Source organism: Neolamprologus brichardi, chromosome 9 (genome assembly GCF_056152115.1).
Source record: "Neolamprologus brichardi isolate AB-2024 chromosome 9, ASM5615211v1, whole genome shotgun sequence".
Taxonomy (NCBI): Eukaryota; Metazoa; Chordata; class Actinopteri; order Cichliformes; family Cichlidae; genus Neolamprologus; species Neolamprologus brichardi.
In genome coordinates, this window is record NC_142112.1 from 34,251,756 (window position 1) to 34,270,911 (window position 19,156).

Here is a 19,156-nt window from a genome sequence, read left to right on the forward strand (position 1 = left end):
CTTCCTCCTCCTCTTCCTCACACACTGCTCCACACCCACTGCCGCGCTATGAATTGTGGGATATATGGGACCACAAAGTGTACACCGGACCACACTTCAAATCTGGGGAAATCGACGGCGCATTTGGAGTACACTGCGGATTGGGACAGCTGTCGTCGCGTCGCTGTGATGTAATAGGTCTCAAAATGCGTACTCCGGAGCATGTTGTCGCCGTATTGGGACACATCCTATATCATCCGAATTGTCTACATTAGAAGTAATTACTTCCTCTTCTGCCTTTCATAGTCAAGTGCGAAATACCGCTGTATAAATGGCGGGCGCACTCACAACAATGGCTGAGTGTAAATGGAATCATGTGCGGATGTATTTTACCTCCACCAACAGCCGAGACTTGGTTTGCGATACATGTGGCAAGACAGTGAGGTGTTGTGGCAACACCATTAACCTCGTCAAACACCTCAGAGTGAATCATATCACATAATTTGATGAGCGTCCAGGCAAACTGAAGAGGAGGAGAGGACAGGGACAGAAGCTCTCACAGAGTCCTTTAGTGCAGGCAGGCAACGTGTTCAAATAGCACACAACTTAAATTTTTTATTTCTATATGATAATTGTTCATTATTAAGCGATAATAATTTGAGATACAATAAATGAAATAAGTTTTTAGATAAAGTATTGAATCAGTATCGTCGATACTACCCTGAATTTTACTTGGTATTGGATCGGAAAGGAAATGAGTGGTATCGCACATCTCTAATTTCTGCCCGTGTGCGTTCAACTCTTTCTGTATACCGCTATATTTGTGCCACAAAACCAGCCAATCATGGACTTCGATGCAAAAAATCTGATTGGCTGTTTTGGTCTCCAATCATCTCAAAATTACGAAATGAAAATATCCCAGAATACATTTCGCCCAAAACTCAAACGAGTCAGTGGGAGAGGAACGCAGAGTGGCGGAGTTTGAAATATTACTCTTTCTGGATGACAAAATAAGCGTTTAAGATATTTTCAGGTGAGAATGGTGCTGTGTAAACTTCAAATATCGGCTCCATTTATCAAGACATCATAAATTTGCAAAAGTGCTCTACTGTTTTTGGAGATCCTGTTACCCACCAGCTGACCGCATAGCTGGACTGGTCATTGGGCATACCGGGGATTTGCCCGGTGGGTCATGAATTTGGTTTAGATATCTGGTGAGAGGGAAACATGAAGGTGAAAGGGAAGCTAAAATATGTCCATTGTGTTGTCAGGTGAACATATGAGACACTTTGACTCTTCAGTGCAGTGTGGAACCTAACAAAGATCTGTTTTGTGTCCCAGCTGATCAGCAGGAGGAGAAGAGTCTGACGGAGCAGCAGAGGAACATTTTCAGCCATCTGGACTCAGCTGAGTCACTACAGAGGAAACAATGAGCTCAACACAGAAGGTGACAGATACTAGTGTAAAGAAGTACTCCATCAATTATGCCATCAAAAGCTGAAGTACTGATTTAACTTTACTCAAGTGGAAAAGTACCGGCTCTGAAATGTAATCAGAGTAAGAAAGTAAAAGTAGCACCTTGAAGAACATTTTTACCACCTGTTTTTTTCCAAAGCTAACTGAACCTTGTGCTATATTAATGTAATAATAAAATAAGATTAGTAAATGAAATACAACCTATTTATTTCTAATAAAGGAACTCAGTTTGAATCAACTAAGTAGAAAATGAAGGAAAATAAAACATGTGTATTTTCTGTTGCCTACATTGTAGAGGGTGACTTTGCCTCTAAACAAGAACATGAGCAGGGAAGAGGTTAAAGTGGGATTGAGCAGGTGGGAACCCTAAAATCACCTGTAGTGGCTCAGCGTGCACTAACCTGCAGAGGATCTTCATGCAGTCTTTAAATAACACAGTTAATCTGCCTCAGATTGTTTTGCAGCATCTTTCAGTGTATGAAAAAACATAATGTCACATGTACAGACCCAATGTCTGATTTAAACACATGAGGACTTACATGTAAGCTTTACATTTCCAGTTTATTAAATCCCACTGAGCAGTCCTTCCCTTTAAATCTAACCTGTCTTCTTCCTCTCCTGTCCTGTGTGTCTTATCTTTCTCCATCTCTGAGTGAAGTTAGCTCTCTTTCTTTTCTCTCCCTGTGATGTACAGCAGCTGGACCTTTAGCCATCAACACACTTTTTTATTGTCAGTTTGTGTGTTTGCTGATGTTTTTTGAGCTGATACAAATGCTGCATTTGAAATTACCTGCCACTTAAAAAATATGAATCCATTTATTCTTGCTCATCTTCTGTATTGCTAGCTGGATGCTGAAGTACCGTGACTGCAACTTATGAGCACCTGCAGTGGTTCAGGTGTTGTGCCAAAAAAGAACATTGGTCCACTTTAACTCTTGACTATGTTTTGCACACAGTTTTGCCTCTTTCATCTCTTTTTATGTTTCATACCCTGGTGATTAGTGCACGATCAGGATTGCCTTTCATGTGTTACAGTTTAGGTTCAAATCAGTTTGATGTTTGATGCCTGCAGCGATAAAATTACTCTCCTCAAATGGCTTAAACCAAAAGTAATAAGCCTGTTTTGAAGGTGTAAGGACTAGAAAATACAGATATGTGTAGGGAGTAAAAGTTTTAAAGAAATCCTGAGGCTGCAATCAGACTCTGACATTTTCCTTCACTGAACCAGGCTGGTAACTGTTACGTTGATTTATTATCATTGAATAAATTAGAAAATTATAGAAATATATAATAGGGAACAGCAATAGGAAATATAAAAAAGGAGTGATCTGGTAAATATTTATATATTATATATGTATACATTTTTATATCTGTGTACAATCAGGAGGGATGGGCATGATTTTAGTGTTTTTAAAAAGTCATGAATTATTTTTAACACCAGGTTGGATGTAATGTGTTAGAACTACCAGCAGGTGGGGATAAGAGACCTTTAAGGTGTTTGGTGCCACACTCCACCTTCAGGTTTAAAACTAGTGTTAATGGAGGGAGTTTGAAGGTTCAGTTTGTTCCACGACTGCATTCCACTCACTGCCTCTGTTTGTATCTCTGTCACTGCAGGACCAACATGGAGCGAGAAGTCAGTGCTCTCAGGAGGCCGACAAGCCTCACAGAAGAAAGGGAGAGAAAACATACACCTGTGACGAGTGTGGGAAGGATTTTACTGGGAAGGCTTCACTAAAACATCATCAGGTCATCCACACTGGAGAGAGACCGTTCAGCTGTGACTTGTGTGGAAAGACTTTTTCCTTGAAGGGTCACCTAAAAAGACACCAACTCATCCACAGTGGAGTTAAAGCGTACAGCTGTGATCAGTGTGGCAGAGCTTTTACTCAAAGTGGTAGCTTACAGAATCATCTAGTTACCCACTCTGGAATTAAGGCATACAGCTGTGACATCTGTGGAAAAACTTTCAGCCAGAGCGGGAACCGAAATATACACCTACGCATTCACACCAGACATGATGTGTACTGCTGTGAACAGTGTGGCAAATACTTTGCTACAGACACACAGTTAAAACGACACATGTTTACCCACACTGAGGAGAGACCTTATAAATGTGACCTGTGTGAGAAGACTTTTAAATCTCCACGTTACCTGAGCCTACACCAACAGATCCACACCAGAAAGAGACTCTACAAGTGCAGTTACTGTGAGGTATGTATTTATATTGTTATCTTGTCATTTTAGCCTGACTGTTTGGAACAACTCTGCTCATTAAACTGTGTTAGCATGTTAGCAATTCTACTGCATGGAAAAGCAGCTCTGAGTGATTATTCAGATTTTCATGTCAGTTATGATTTTAGTATTACTGTAGTATTATGGTGGTAGTATTGTAGTTATTGCAGCCCAGTAAACTGAGTGTGCTAACTGAAACAGTCAAATGTAATTGGACGTCTGCAGAGATGCTCTTTATTTCAGGCGACGTTCAGAATAAAAGTGTTGAAGTACTGACTTACACTGTCTTTGTATCTTTGTTTAGAAGCAGAGCGACACATATGGATCCAGTTCTCAACCCTGTCATCACTGTGGTGGTGGTAAAGACTTTCGTTGTGACCTCTGTGGAAAAACTTTCAGCCATGAAATGAGCTTAAAAACGCATCAACGTAAACACACAGGAGACAAACTGAAATACTGCAAAGAATGTGGGAGAAGCTTCACCACATCACAAAACTTAAAACGACATGAACTGATTCACAGTGGGGTTAAAAAGCACCTGTGTGACCAGTGTGGGTCATCCTTCACCTCTGCAGGTGAGCTTAAAAGACACAAACGGGTCCACACAGGAGAGAAACCATACAAGTGCAGACACTGTGACAAAAGCTTCTCAGATTCAGGTAATCGTAACAAGCATCAAGGTACACACATGAAAGGAAACTACAGCTGTGACCAGTGTGACAAGAGCTTCAGGAATCTCAGTTCATACTCCGAACACAAACGATCCCACATTACTAATAAACTGTTTCACTGTTACCAATGTGCCAAAACATTCACCTCATTGTCTGCTCTGTGCAAACATCAGCGTGATCACTCAGGGCTGAAATCACTCCCATCACTGGATCACAGTGAATCTGAAGAGACATAAAGATCATCTGGTTTCAGTGTCAGACTCAAAAAGCTTGAGATCAGGCTCCACAGAGTTCAGATAGAATCATTTAAACTTGTGTTGAATTGAACTGGTTGCTGGGCTGAACTTCTACATAATACAGATTTATATGGGATCTTATTTTCTGTCATTTTACTGAGTCAGTTTTGTCCTTTTTTCTCTGTCCTGGTTTTGCTCGTCTGTAAATAATTGAAACTCAGTCAAATAGTTCATTGTTCTCCAGCAAAACGTTTTGGAAACTCATGTTTAACCTTTAAAACTCTGACATGTTTTAGCACACAAGGCTTCATTGGGGAGTTCACTCATGATTGGACCATGAGAATAAAGGTTTTTAGTTCTTTCAAAGAGAGTCTTGGAGGTGTTTGATGTTTTAGTTTTTTCTGAAACCACCTGAAAGAAAAACAATTTTTCTTGCTTTATGTAGTGTGGAAGTTTTTAATGTTTCTTTCATCTGTGATGTTCTTGAATGTGTTCACATGAAGATGGTACAAATAAACTGTCCTTTTAGCTTTAGCTCCTAATTTATTCATTATTTATGGATGTAGCACAGCAGCAGTTTCTTGATTAACACATGGAGGGCTCGGGATCTGATGGTAAATGATGTTTTGTGTCCTTGTACACATCATACAGCTCAGCTGTTCCACAGATGTCAGGTTTACACAGTGGGATGGTTTGTAAGAACGCAGCTCTCCTGTGGATAAATCATTACTCTTAGCCTCAGGACCTCACACAGTCCCAGCAGGTTCGGTCAGAAGATTTATCCCTTATACCAAAACTTCACTGAGTCTCCTTTGCTGTGCTGTTTTCACAAAGAAACGCAAAGTGAAGACCTGCACTTACAATGTTTTAATTAGGTTAGCAGATTCAGTGGACTTTGATCAGTTTTTTTAACAATATCTTTTAATTATTTTTTTTCATTTTCACAAATAGTACACAATTACATAACATAATAAAGTGTTAATAAATAAAGTTCAGAACAATAAAAAAACAACCAAAAAAAACACACCAAACAATCCAAAAACAAAGCAACAACAAAAACAAACAAACAGACTGAGAACTAAGCACAAAACAAAACACCAGCTCAGATCCATGCAATCAATCAATTAATCAAGTATACAATACAGTACAATACCTGTGATCCCAGTACGACGCAGTTTGAACATTCATTGCTTAAAACCTACATCGAACATCCCTGGTTTAAAGTCAACGTTATTCACAATAGGGGTGAACATAGATGTTAACTTCAACCTTCCCGTCAACATACTGACCACCAGGCCTAAAGTGTATTAAGTGTGATTTGATTTTCACAGCTTGAACTAATATCTTCAAAGTTCTTAAAGAACAGTAAGACCCTTAATGGATACTTGTCAGCGGTTGTGTGGAGGCGAGGAAGAGACGACCCAAACGCAGGACTCACTGTGCAGGGTGATAATGATTTATTGGAATGAGTGGATAGACAGAGCAGGAACGAAAGGACCAACTGACTGAAAGACTGAATGGCTGGCTGAACTGAACACAGGCGGGAACGACAACATAACATCAACAATGACACGACAAGGAACAGGTGGAAACTGAGGGTTTAAATACACTGGCTAATGATAACGATTAGGGACCAGTGAGAACACAGCTGATCATAATAGAACTAATAACACACAGGAAGCAAACATGAAAACAGGAAATGTGAACAGGTGAATGAACTGAACATGAAACAACTGAAAACACTGACTGGGTGAACACCCAGGAACCCTGACAATACTTTAAAAGAGAAGTTTCAATCCCCAACCAGATAGAGTGTGAGTTATTTGTGACCCAGTCATGAATATAGCACATGTGAGTACTCAATTGATATGTTCTAATATTTGGTAAATCTAGACCCCCTACTGAACCTGGGAGCTGTAGTGTAGCCATCATACGTTTGGTCTGCGTTTGCTCCATATAAAAGACCTTAGCCAGCTGTTCAGATCCTTCATCACCGTATTTGAAAATATAACTGGAATCATTTGAACAGGACAACAGTCGAGGCAAAATATTCATCTTAACCAAAGCTATACATCCTAGCCAGGTAACGGGTAGGGAATTCCATCTCTCCAAATCCTGCTTTACCTTCTCGAACAGAGGGACAAAATTTGCTTTATACATTTGTTTAAATTTTGGAGTTATAAATATCCCTAAGTATACATATATCCCTAAGGCGACCACTTGAAGGGGAAAGAAAACAGTCCAGTTGGCACTGAATTAAGGCTGCCAATTGGCATAGCCTTCAAATTTACTTTATAACCAGAAAATTGACTAAATGTATCAATAATGTTAAGTAAAGCCGGTATTGATGTCTCTGGATCAGAAATAAATATTAAAACATTATCTGCATATAAACTGATCTTATGCTCATAATCAATTTGCAAGCCCCGTTGTTACGCCCCAGTCTAGGGGTACAGGAACGTAGCATAAGAGTTAAAAAAGGAAGTGACCCGGCCCTGGTCCCCAAAACCATACACAGAAAAAACAATTTCTTAAGTGAACGGTGGTTTATTTATCTACACTGAAAACTAAGCTCCGGGGTAAACAAAGGCCAAAATAACAAACAAAACAAGCTAAGTCAGGAGAAGAGGTGCCATCTAAAACCCTATGTGAAACAAAAAACAAACAAAAGACAAAGGCTACACCTAACTCCCTAACTGAAATAAACAGGAGAAAACAGTAGTGATGTGTCTTGTGTCTCGAAGCTTCGAAGCGTGTGTCGGGTAATCTCGGGGGAGTTTTTGTGAAGTGCGTATAGAGACTCGCTTTGATTACGTATGCAGTGACGTTCGAGGCCTCGCGGGCAGTCCGTACCACGTGACTGATTTAGAAACTGGCTCGCCGGTTTGTGCCAGATTCGAAATAAAATGGGCAGCAAAACACAGCTGATTTCCCCATCACACTGTGTTGTTGAATTGGATTACGTACGTGCTACATAGTTACTTGAGCATTTCTTCTTCGATGGAACCAGCAAGGAAGAGTTTTTTTTCTCTTCTAATAAAGTATGCACACAGTAATAAATATCACAAATGATAAGTACCATAATATAAATAACCAACACTACACATCCTATAATCTGATTTCTTTCTTTTAGTTTATTAAAAAGTGAAGTGCCACACACTACTTTGTGTCATTATCCTGATGTACATAAGCATGATTACACAGTTACACAATCATACCAAAACTCTGTGTTGATAGTTTCCACTTTGTCTTTTCTATCAGACATACTGAGACAATATTCGTGATAAATAACCATGAAAACAATTTATTTATTCAGTTTAGAGGTTTACACATCACATCATTATAATCAAAGAGCCTGTTTCACTTGAATCGTCCACTTGATGGCGGAATAGAGCAAATGAAATCACAATGTTTCAAACCATGAGTCGACCAAATGGATGGAAAGCTTCAGTTCATCAAGAGGCTTCATCTCACTATCACTAGAAAACAGTACAAGGAAAATAATAAGGCAGCTCACCCCTTCTGTTTCAGTGTCTATTTACAATGTGCTAGTTACAATTGAAGACTAATTTACACACTATATACAAGCTCAGTAATTCACGAGAATCACAAGCATGAGGCCAGGGTCAGGTCTGCTGCTGCTGTCAGTGGCTGGCCCAGCAACAACTGCTGATGAGGGATTTTGAAAAGAGCCACATGATCAGGGACCAATCAGCCGCTGCCAGCTCTCCAATCAGGAAGGACTTGTGGAGTCTTAAAGACACAGCACAACAAAAGTACACAGCCGGCCCAGGGCCGTAACATTGTACATCAGGTGCCCTCCTTATAGCCTTGGCTAACGGTTCAATGGCAATAGCAAAAAAAAAAAAAAGGTGACAGGGGGCAGCCTTGCCTCGTTCCTCTAAACAATGGGAAACTATCTGATTTCAGTCCATTAGTCAAAATGGACGCCAGAGGAGTATCATACAAAATCTTTACCCACTTAATGAAATTATTAACAAGACTGAATTTATTTGAATTGTAAAATAAGTATGTCCATTCTATCCGGTCAAAAGCTTTTTCAGCTTCCAGAGAAACAACCAAACCACTCATGTTCCTTTGCTGAGAAGGTGCCTGACATTATTACGGGAATTACTGCCTTTTATAAAGCCTGTTTGATCTTCTTTAATAATTATAGGCAAGAGAATTTTGAGTCGCGTAGCTATTTTAGAAAGTATCTTCCAGTCCACATTTAGAAGAGCTATCGGTCTATAAGAGGAATAAGACTCTGCGCACTATTAGCTTCCCTTAGAGTCTGAGGTAATCTATTATTCAAGAATGAATAATTATATTGACTAATGGATCTATTAACAGCTCACTGAATTCTTTATAAAATTTACTATTAAATAATGGATTGCAATGAATAACAATGGATTGCATTTATATAGCACTTTTCGGGGCCCTCAAAGCACCATCAGGTCCTTGGGCATTTCTGTTTTTATAGCGTTTAGTACTTCCTCTCTAGAAATGGGAGCATTGAGGGTGGTCTGTTGTTTTGTTGGTATGGTAGAGAGATCGAGCTGGGAGAAGAAATCCTCCATTAATTCCAGTGCGTCAATTGGTTGTTCAGATGCATGAATCGGTCTTTCTGACTTCTCTAATTGTATTGTCTCAATTTTGACAACTGCAATGCCTGAAACATGTTTTTGCTTAATATCCTTTGTAGCATGAGTTGTACAGCCATAATTTATGGCTCAGTGTGAAGAGCACATTTGCAGTCTGCTGGCAGTCTGGGGACGGCCCATCTACCTGCCCAGAGCTCTGGTGTTGATGAAGGCAGCGTACAGCGTATGTGGTCCAGCTGCTCTGTGGACATGACCACTGACAGTCCAGGGCATTGTTGTTTGTAGACGTGTGCAGTGTAATTTTTCTTTTATAGATTTAAAACTTCAACAGTATCAATATATAGTACCTCTATAACAGCAGGTGTTTCAAAGACTTTTCCATGTCACCTTTTGTTTTAAGTCTCAGACAGAAAGGTAATTGTTGTGTTTAAATGCCTTGTGAGTGTTTATTTTATTTTTTATTTTTAGGCCTGCTCACACTTGAGTCGGGCCGCTGTGTTTGGAACACAGCTGAGCCTGAGTATGTGTGTGTGAGAGAGAGACGGAGCTTCATCTCTAAGTTCTCATTCTTCTGTGTTTCTGAGGAACTGTGCGAGGTTTGTTAATACCAGTTTTTGGCCTCGTAGTACTCGTTGGATTGACCTCACTGCCCATATGGAAAAGTAATAGTAAAAACTTATAAAAGACTTGCATAAAATGTGGCCTACTTCATATAGTAAATCATATAAGGCTTATATGATTTACTCATGAAAGTGGCTACTTTCTCATTACTTTCATATATTGTTTTAGTAAGTATCAAAAACATACAAAGTTTCATTTATATAATTTTTCCACACAAGACAGATACAAACTTTATAAGATTTATATATATCCTTTCCATATGGGTGAGAACGACAGGAAAATCAGGGGAACGCATTGTATATTTACAATATTCTAGAATGACTTGTGAAGCTGTTTATAAGAAAGTGTGACGTCAAAGGTTCAAACAATTGCGCTTAAAGACAAATTCTTTAAATTCTTTAAATGTGTCATTCATTTGCTTTAGGAGGAAATTAATTAGGATGATAAGGAAAAACCCAGAAATCACCAGGGCTCAAATCTGCCAATCTACAGTGAGGAACCACAGCCAATACTAAAGATGTCCAGGTAAAGAGTAGAGCTAATGTAGAGCCTTGAAATTGCCATATTTCTAATGGCCACCAGAGAGCAAACCATCTGGTTGACAAAAGTCTTCCTGTTGTATAGACGTTCCTAATTTAATACTGAGTAGAACAAAACAGTAGAACAAACTGTGTAAACACTCAGAGTCAGAAAGGACGATTCCCCATCGAAGCTTTCTGGCTAATGACTTCACTTATCACAGCCTGTTTCAACACACCGCGATGGCTGAAGTGATGATGCTTCATAATGAGTCTCGAAACCAGTAGATCAGCGGTCCCCAACCTTTTTTGCGCCACGAACCGGTTTATGCCCGACAATATTTTCATGGACCGACCTTTAAGGTGTTGTGGATAAATACAACAAAATAAGTACAGAAAAAAATAAAATTTATTCATAACAAACGTGAAAAGACCAAGGAAAACGAGTAAACGATAAAAACAATAACAAAATAACGCTGAAAACCGATAAAAACCCTGAAAACTATACATTTCACACCTGAGCCTCAACTCTCGCGGCCCGGTACCAAACGACTCACGGACCGGTACTGGTCCGAGGCCCGGGGGTTGGGGACCGCTGCAGTAGATGACATCACAGTCATGGCATATCTATTAATACTGTCTATGGCCCTTCCACCTGCTTTTTAAAAACATACCTTTTCCCTGAGTTCAAACACTTAATAAAGTTTGGAAATAAATCATCACGTACTTTGTACATGATCAGTGTGGTAGTGAAGATGACTAAATGGTAATCTTACGTGTGCAATTTAAGGTCTGTACCTGTTGACAGTTACTAAGTGTAGAAGCAGTTTCTCTGACACCCACTCATTAAACGCTATTAAAGACAAAGTCACAGGGAAAGTCCTTTTAAATGTGGCCACAGAAGCTGATCACCCAGTAATGTCACTGTTTTATTCTGAGAATTTAGATGTGGGAGGTGCAAACCACTAATAAAATCAACACCCACCGGTCAACAGGAACGAAACTGGTGGAAGATCACGTCACAGAGAGTCCCCGTGCTCAGCCAATGGAAATCCTTTCCACAGACCGAGGGAACATTTATCAATAAAACATATTAAAATACTTCTCTGTATGTAATAAACTAACTAACTTTACCTTTCCTGTCACTATTAAACAAAGTAATGCAAGTTTCCAACAATTCATTCATTCAAACAGATGCATTTAATTCTCCATGTGTTTATTAGAGATGTGCGGGAATACTCAACAATCCATTTGAACACTGCTGCCCTCAGCTGTCAGCTCTGGAAATATCGCCTCCAATAATACACAAAACTGTGTTATTGGAAGACTGTGAAAAAGTATCAAAAATAAAAATAATAATTAGTAAAATGTTTCCCTTCAGTGTTAAATGGATTGATATTACAGCAGCTTATGTTTAAGGTTAAACTCATATACTTGTGTTTCATGTCCAACATAATATTTAATAAATCATCTGTTTGTAGTAGCTGTGGTCTGAGGATCTATGATTCTACTACTGCTGTTAGTAATGTTAATACTACTACTATAAAATGTTGATGCTTGTGGGATGACTGTTCATAAATTTCCAGTTTATAGTACATATTATCAGGTTTAAACCCATTACAGACACATTAAGCTGTTCAACAAACCTCAACATGAGGAAGGAAGCTGCACGCCACAGCAGTCTGTGGTTGTCGTGTTTCCATCAGTGTTTATTTTTGTGTAAATACATCATCAAACAGCCCCTAATTCAGTGACAAGCTACAGTATATAAGATGAGCCGCTGTCACACTTTGACAAGTTCATCAGCTGGTAACAAACCTGTTCACAGCTCAGATCCAGACTCAGATTTGGTGCCTTTCAGCATCTCAACATGTGTTCGAGTCTCTCCACCAGCCGCCTGATTCTTCTGATCTCCCTGAGTGTGGTGATGCTCATCTCTGTATCAGGTACAGTTTTTATTTCTCTGTTCTCAAAGTTCAGTAACAACAGCTAAGAGATCAGCAAATTATTTATACAACATGTGAGAATTCAGCTTATTTCAGTCTCCATGATATCTGAAAGGGTCTGAAGAATAATGACAATGTGTGTGATTATGTGCTGCAGGGGCTGACCATGTGGGAAAAACCTGCTATAAAAAATATTCTAACAGTGGTGTACACATGTCTACACCTAAATGGGCAAAAAACATCATCAGCTGCTTTGAGGACAACAGACATGGCTGCCTGCCTGGCTATGAGTAAGTAGAACTTCTAAATTCACTTAAACCAAATAAAATGTAGAAATTAATTTTTGACTAAAAATCCACAAACACAACAATGAAAATGAGATTTGCACTGAAACCTTGATGTAGCAGATAAATGTTCCCCTCTCTAACATACAGCACTACTGTTTGCTCTGTGATTGTTTCTAACTTGGTGACGTTGGGGAATCTGTGAGTTTGTGCTTATGAGCTTGGAGGAAACCTGAGCTGTTCTCTCACAGCATAATGCAAAATGGACACTGCACATGTTCAGTTAACAATAAAGTGAAAATGTCGAATCCTTTAATTTGTCTTCCTCTCTCCAAACTTTTTCTTTATTCTTCTGTTTTTTTCTTCCAGGGTCAAAACACATGCAGGAAGAAGATTGTTCCTCAGACCAAACACCGAGTGGCTTAAAAGGAAAATAAATGAGGTGAGAAACAAAATATTAATAAAAATGAGGACACAAATTTTAGAAAAACCAAGAGTGACTTTCTATCAAAAGTGTGAAGATTATAATATAGGTCATAAAAAGACACTGTGTATATCTGTCTAATGGTGCTTCTTCTTTTTCTTTTCATGTCACCTTCTCTCTTTCACCACCACAGAAAACTCTGCTGTGTCCTCCAGTGATTCCTAAATGATGATGATGAAAACGATGAAGCAAAAGCTGCAGGAAACAAGACCCTTGTATTTTTGCTCATTTGTTAATTCACACTTTTACAGAAATATTTATTAAGAAATGTTGACTTTTCTCATTAATTATTGATAGCGCTTTAAACAACATTTTTTATAATTGTTACAAATTTTATTAAGTATGAATGTTTGAAGTTTTCTTATTCTGTCTTCAATTTAAGAACAAAGATAAATGAATAAAAAAGTTTTTGAAATCAGATTTTTTTAATGGTCTGTGTGATTAATTATTATTTGCTGTAGGTGTTATAACTGACAACAAAATACTTATTGTTGTGATTATTTCATGATGACGTTATGATCACAGGACACCAGGAGGCAGCATTTAACCGATATGGCAGAAGTAAAAGTGAACATTCAGAAATAACTTGAAAAGTTATTCACAAATACATATTTTATTCATACTGATTAAGACACTCATACCTCCCTCTCCTCAGCCACCTCCTCCAGCTCCTTTAGGGAAACACTGAGGCGTTCCCAAGTCAGCCAAGAAACATACGTCTTTGTCCTTCCTTAGATTGCAGATAATTAACTCCACTCCTCACATCTTAGTCCCTCCCACTACAGATGACAGCAGAGGAGGTATCACTATAGATTTAACAGGATCTTAACAGTCACCTTTGAAACTTTTGTCAAAGTGGTGTCAGTGTAAGAAAGAATAATGTGATGTCAAACCTATTTGTTTGAGTCACAGGAACAGAAATAGTGAGATCAGCTTAAATAACTGAAGCTATTGATCTTTAAAGAGTCCTCCTTCTATTATTGTTATATCTAGCAGAGCCAAAGAGCCTAATATTTTAGGCCATGTATTGTGTCTCTGCTTTTAGGACAACAAACAGGTATGATTCAGTGATCTTGAATCACTGAGAGACAAAATATAAAAATGTAATTACTGTAATTACCACCCTGCTAATTAATCTTGCTAGTGTCATCCTTCAGTTGTTTCAAATCTCTCGTCTCCTGCTTGAACGGACTCAAACTCCATCATCTTGACCTTGGGCCACTCTAACCACTGTGCTCATGCAGCTGCAGACTGCCACCAACTGTAGTCCAGGACAGTGGATCTGAGACTTATTAGTGAGGCAGCACACTCTAGAATTATTCCATATATATATATATATATATATATATATATATATATATATATATATATATATATATATATATATATATATATATATATATATGGCGAGAGAGGGAGAGAGAGAGAGAGAGAAAGAGAGAGAGAGAGAGAGAGAGATGTTCCCTCGGTCTGTGGCAGGGCTTTTCCACAGACCGAGCACAGGGACTCTCTGTGACGTGATCAGTTTCGTTCATGTTAACCTGCGGGTGTTGATTTTATTAGTGGTTTGCACCTCCTACATCTAACTTTATGGGGGTTTCCTTTCAACAGCCATCTGCAATTAATGGGTGACCCAGTTTTGTGGTCAAATCTGAAAGTACTTTCCTCTATGACTTTTGTTTTTAACAGCTTTTAACGAGTGGTCACCACAAAAACCACCTCTATTCTTTGTCATTTTCAACAAATATACACCATAATTTACATGCTTAAGATTACTTTTTTTTTTTTTAGTAATCTTTAATACGCCACTGATCACATACAAAATACATGATGATCCATTTCAAAACTGTATTAATAAATCATTTGAACTCAGGGGAAAATGTATGTTTAAAAAGCAGGTGGAAGGGTCATAAACATTCACACTACATTCAGTCATTCACCCATTCACACAAACATTCAAACACTGGTGATGGCAGCTACATTGTAGCCACAGCTGCCCTGGGGTGCACTGACAGAGGCGAGGCTGCCGGACACTGGCGCCACCGGGCCCTCTGACCACCACCAGTAGGCAAACATGGGGTTAGTATCTTGCCCAAGGATATTTGGCATGCAGCCAGGAGGCAGCCTGGGATCGAACCGACCTTCTGATTAGTGGCTGACCTGCTCTGCCACCTGAGCTACAGCCACCCCAAAACAGTGTTGTGACACTGTATTAAGTGACAATGACGTACACTGTCTTGTTGGAATATATGATTTCTATACATTTTACATCAGATAAAAACTTTGTTTATGAGATTCAGATAACTACTTAATAAAAGCGAGATATTATAAATGAGAATCAGAAAGTTGTTTTTTTTTCGTGCTACACCTAAACTTGTTTTATATCTGACCCAGATAGACTGCAGGTCATAACTTCTTACCTGAAGCTCAGTTCAGTTCAGCCGCCTCGAGTCTCTCCTCCTCCTGCCTCACCTTTCCCTCATTCACCCGCTGGCCTCTGTGGAAGCTCCGCCACAGACACCACCAAACAATTCGGTAATTTTTTCACATCGGCCACCATCTGGCCAATCCACCACCTTTCATTGTTTATGCCGTTACAAAAACAACAAAACCATCGGCTTGTAAATCACCATTGGGCTCACCGGATAAATGCACAGAACAAGCGCTCACAAAACAGCAGTTCGGGGATGATACATGGGTTCTCTGTTGGAATATAGGAAAACCCAGATCCATGAATCCATGAATCATTGATCTTACTCCTTCAGTCAATACTCAATACTATGGCCCCAACTTGTGGCCATAGGTTAGGGCAGGAACATAGAACTCCGCTCTCTCCTTTGGATCAATCGGATCCCAACTACACTTCACTTTCCTCTCTCCCTATCTTGCTCTTTTTTTCTGGTGTAGTGTGCACTCTGGTAAATGATTTTATGTTTTTAAGGCTTTAATTGGCTAGAAGGCATGACACGCTGTGCTCTTACATGCTTTATAGATTTTTAAAATTCATTTTAAACAGCAGTTTTCATGACAGCTCTTTGCAGCTGGTGTTGTCTTACGGACAGAAAACTGACGGCCTGATTTACTCTGTAAAATATACTTTTAAATGATCTCTGTCTGTAGTCACTGAACATGTAACTTTAACTGTAGGGTGGTGTCCTGAAAGGAACCAACCTAAAAAAGGATAGACAATAAGAAAATCCCTTTCATTGGAGGCTTTGCTACAACCACACAGTCAAGCTCTGAATGACGCTGTTCAAAGCTAAAAATGTGGATCTGAAAAACCCTTCGATGATAACTCCTATTTGGTGAAGAAATAGGTCAAAGTTCAAGGCCTGGACCACTTTGACCAGCACTTAGTCGTTGATCTAAAACGAGTACATGCATGGATTGCACATCAGCCACAATTTATCAATCTAGCTATGAGCGCAATAACGAGTAAGAGGTGATGATGGCAGCATGTGGCCAGTTTGAAGAAAGGAGAAGAAAACAACAAACGTGAACATATAAAGACATGAAGAACACACAGTGGGAGTGTTTGTTGGTGTTCATCATTTCCTCAGAATAGCCTGCTCAATTTCCACATTTCCTCTTTTTGTGACAAACTACAGTATATAAGATCACACAAGCGTCAGCCTAACAAACTTGCTTACAGCACTGATCCAGAGTCAGATTTGGCGCCTTTCAGCTCGTGAAGATGTGTCCGACTCTCTCCATCAGCCGCTGGATTTTCCTGCTCTGTCTGCCTGTCGTGATGCTCGTCTCTCTGCAGAAAGGTACAGCTCTTCTTTTAATGGGGTTTGCAGTGTTTTCACTATATAGAAGAAAACACTATCTTTATTGTATCTCAAACTTTAATACAACCAGAGAGATGTTTAATGTTGTTTCGACAGTTTTATTTTGAGTGCAAACAACCTCAATAAAGCAATCCAATCAGTAAAGCGTAAATGTACTTTTAGAGGTTAAATCTCATGTTTTTCAGCGAGTGAGATCCTCTTAAGAGAAACCTGATTGCTGTTTGCTTAGTTGTAATATTTTTTTATTGGATAACAGAAACTAGGGGTCATGTAAAGGATCTAGAGCCCACTTTCTTTTTCTTTTAAGCAAATTTCTTGAATGAAAGGAATAATTTAATGTCAAAATTAAGAGAAAAATATCAATGTCTTTCAGTAACATTTAATAATCATGAATAATAACAGTATTCCTAATATTTGTTGAGTTCATTCCATTCTTACAATAACACTTATGTCATGTCATGCTAATTAAGCTCATTGTGGTTCTCTTTTCGTGCAGCCCATTCCTCAGCTCAGAGTTTGGGTTTGCCGTGCTGCCACAAGGTCACCACCCAGGAAGTAAAGACAATCCAAAGTTGCTTTGAACAAAAACCACGCTATGGCTGCAGGCAACACGCCTTCCTGTGAGCAAGCCTACATTTAAACACAACTCAGAAATTTTCCATGTTAACAACGAGTACATTATACATGTCGCACTGAGACACTGATGTAACAACATGTTTCACTTGTTTGTGTTTCTGCTTTTAGCATCGTCAACAAGCGGCATAAAAATAACATATGGTGCATTGATCCAAATTCTGAGTGGCTCAAAGACAAAATAGAGAAGGTGAGTCAAACGTGACATTGCTCAAAGTGACTCTTCTGCAAACAAGTAAGATTACTGGATTAAGTTCCACTAAAGGAAACACCTGACTAAACTAAGTTGCCAAACGTCCATCTTCCATCATAGTCAGCACGATATGTTGACTACAGTGAATTTATCACTGGAAAATCCTCTCCCGTCTAGTTTAGTCACTGCGTCTTTCAGCTGCCTCAAATCTATTATCTCACGGTTGAATGAACTCCAGCTCCATCATCTCAAACTGTGCCTGGTGACAGCAGACTTTCTTTTCTGGAAATCCACTGTGAGCTACTGGTTTGGGCCGCTCTGACCAGGACCTGCAGGAGAGCTGGTGTCACTATGCACACGAGGTTGGCGACTGTCACCAACTGTATCCCAGGATGGTGGTGGTGGAGTTACACTATGGAATTAGGAACTAACTAACAAGGCAGCTGATTACTGCTGTTACGTCTTGTCACAAAATGTTTACAACATTATTGGTTAATTTATAAGAGGATTTTTTTATATTAAAGTACATATTTTTAATTTAAAGCTTTTATTACCCACTTGACTGTGGGTCAGTAAAAGCACTCCACTTATGTAAAAGAGTACGTAGTGACTGTTGTGCTGAGCAATCATTGGGTGTCATTAGCCATTTCATAATAAATCTGCACACCCACACTTTCCAACACACTGTTTCTTTCTCTAAGATATATGAGCTATTTTTAGATTTGGCAGTGGTTCATCCAGTGAAGTCAGTGTTTTATAAAGAGACATGGGATGAAAGGAAACCTCTAAAAATGTAGGAGGGGGAAGCCACTCATTAGCCTCTGCTGGTGTGAAACTGATGGATGATAATGTCAGACTCCCACTGTGAAGTAACGTGGAAAGACAAAACTATAGATCAGCCTAACAGACAGCAATAATAAAATATTTCTAACTGTAAATATTTCTCTGTTTTCTTCTCCACAGGGAAAACTGAAATGTCCTCCGGTGATAAGTGTATGAAGCAACAATGAGACCACAAAACATCAGAGCAAAGAAGCTGCTGACAACATTTTGTACTTATTTAATTGTAATTATTTTTACAGATGTATTTATTTATTATGTAAGTTATTATTTTAGCCTTTAAGCCATCAACATCATTCCTAATTTGTTGTAGATGACAGTAATAAAAGTTGTTCTTTGTGACTCTAAATAAATATGGATCATGTTTAAAGTAAAATCTAATGCAGTTTGGTGATTTTTTTCTTGGCGGCAGTGCAGAGAAATTTCTGTTCTGACTCAGTGTCACATTTCTTTCAAATTGTTAACATGTAAAATATAACAGGTAGAAATCAGTTCATAACAAAGCTGAGGCAAAACCATCATTTTTATTAATCCTTACAAATAATATTAACGAAAGGTTGATAATGAAGGAACTTTCACGTAAGAGGAAACTGAGGAAAAGTGTTGCTTTGGATCATGTACATTATGTGCATTTATGAGGAC

General features: G+C 38.9%; 1 protein-coding gene and 1 pseudogene across 2 annotated transcripts in view; both read left to right on the forward strand.

The window, feature by feature from the left end:
* The first annotated feature begins 1,325 nt into the window (after positions 1-1,325).
* Positions 1,326-19,156, forward strand: part of LOC148101526 (uncharacterized) — a 190,808-nt gene continuing 172,977 nt past the window's right edge. Inside the window, exon 1 of the mRNA XM_087846349.1 lies at positions 1,326-1,426. Within this exon, the coding sequence (XP_087702475.1) occupies positions 1,409-1,426 (18 nt within the window). The 5' untranslated portion in view covers positions 1,326-1,408. The remainder of the gene's footprint in view (positions 1,427-19,156) is intronic.
* On the forward strand, positions 1,329-5,225 carry LOC102798021 (uncharacterized; annotated as a pseudogene). The gene is made up of 3 exons (XR_015719654.1): positions 1,329-1,426; positions 3,073-3,669; positions 3,995-5,225. The product of XR_015719654.1 is annotated as an uncharacterized LOC102798021 (transcript).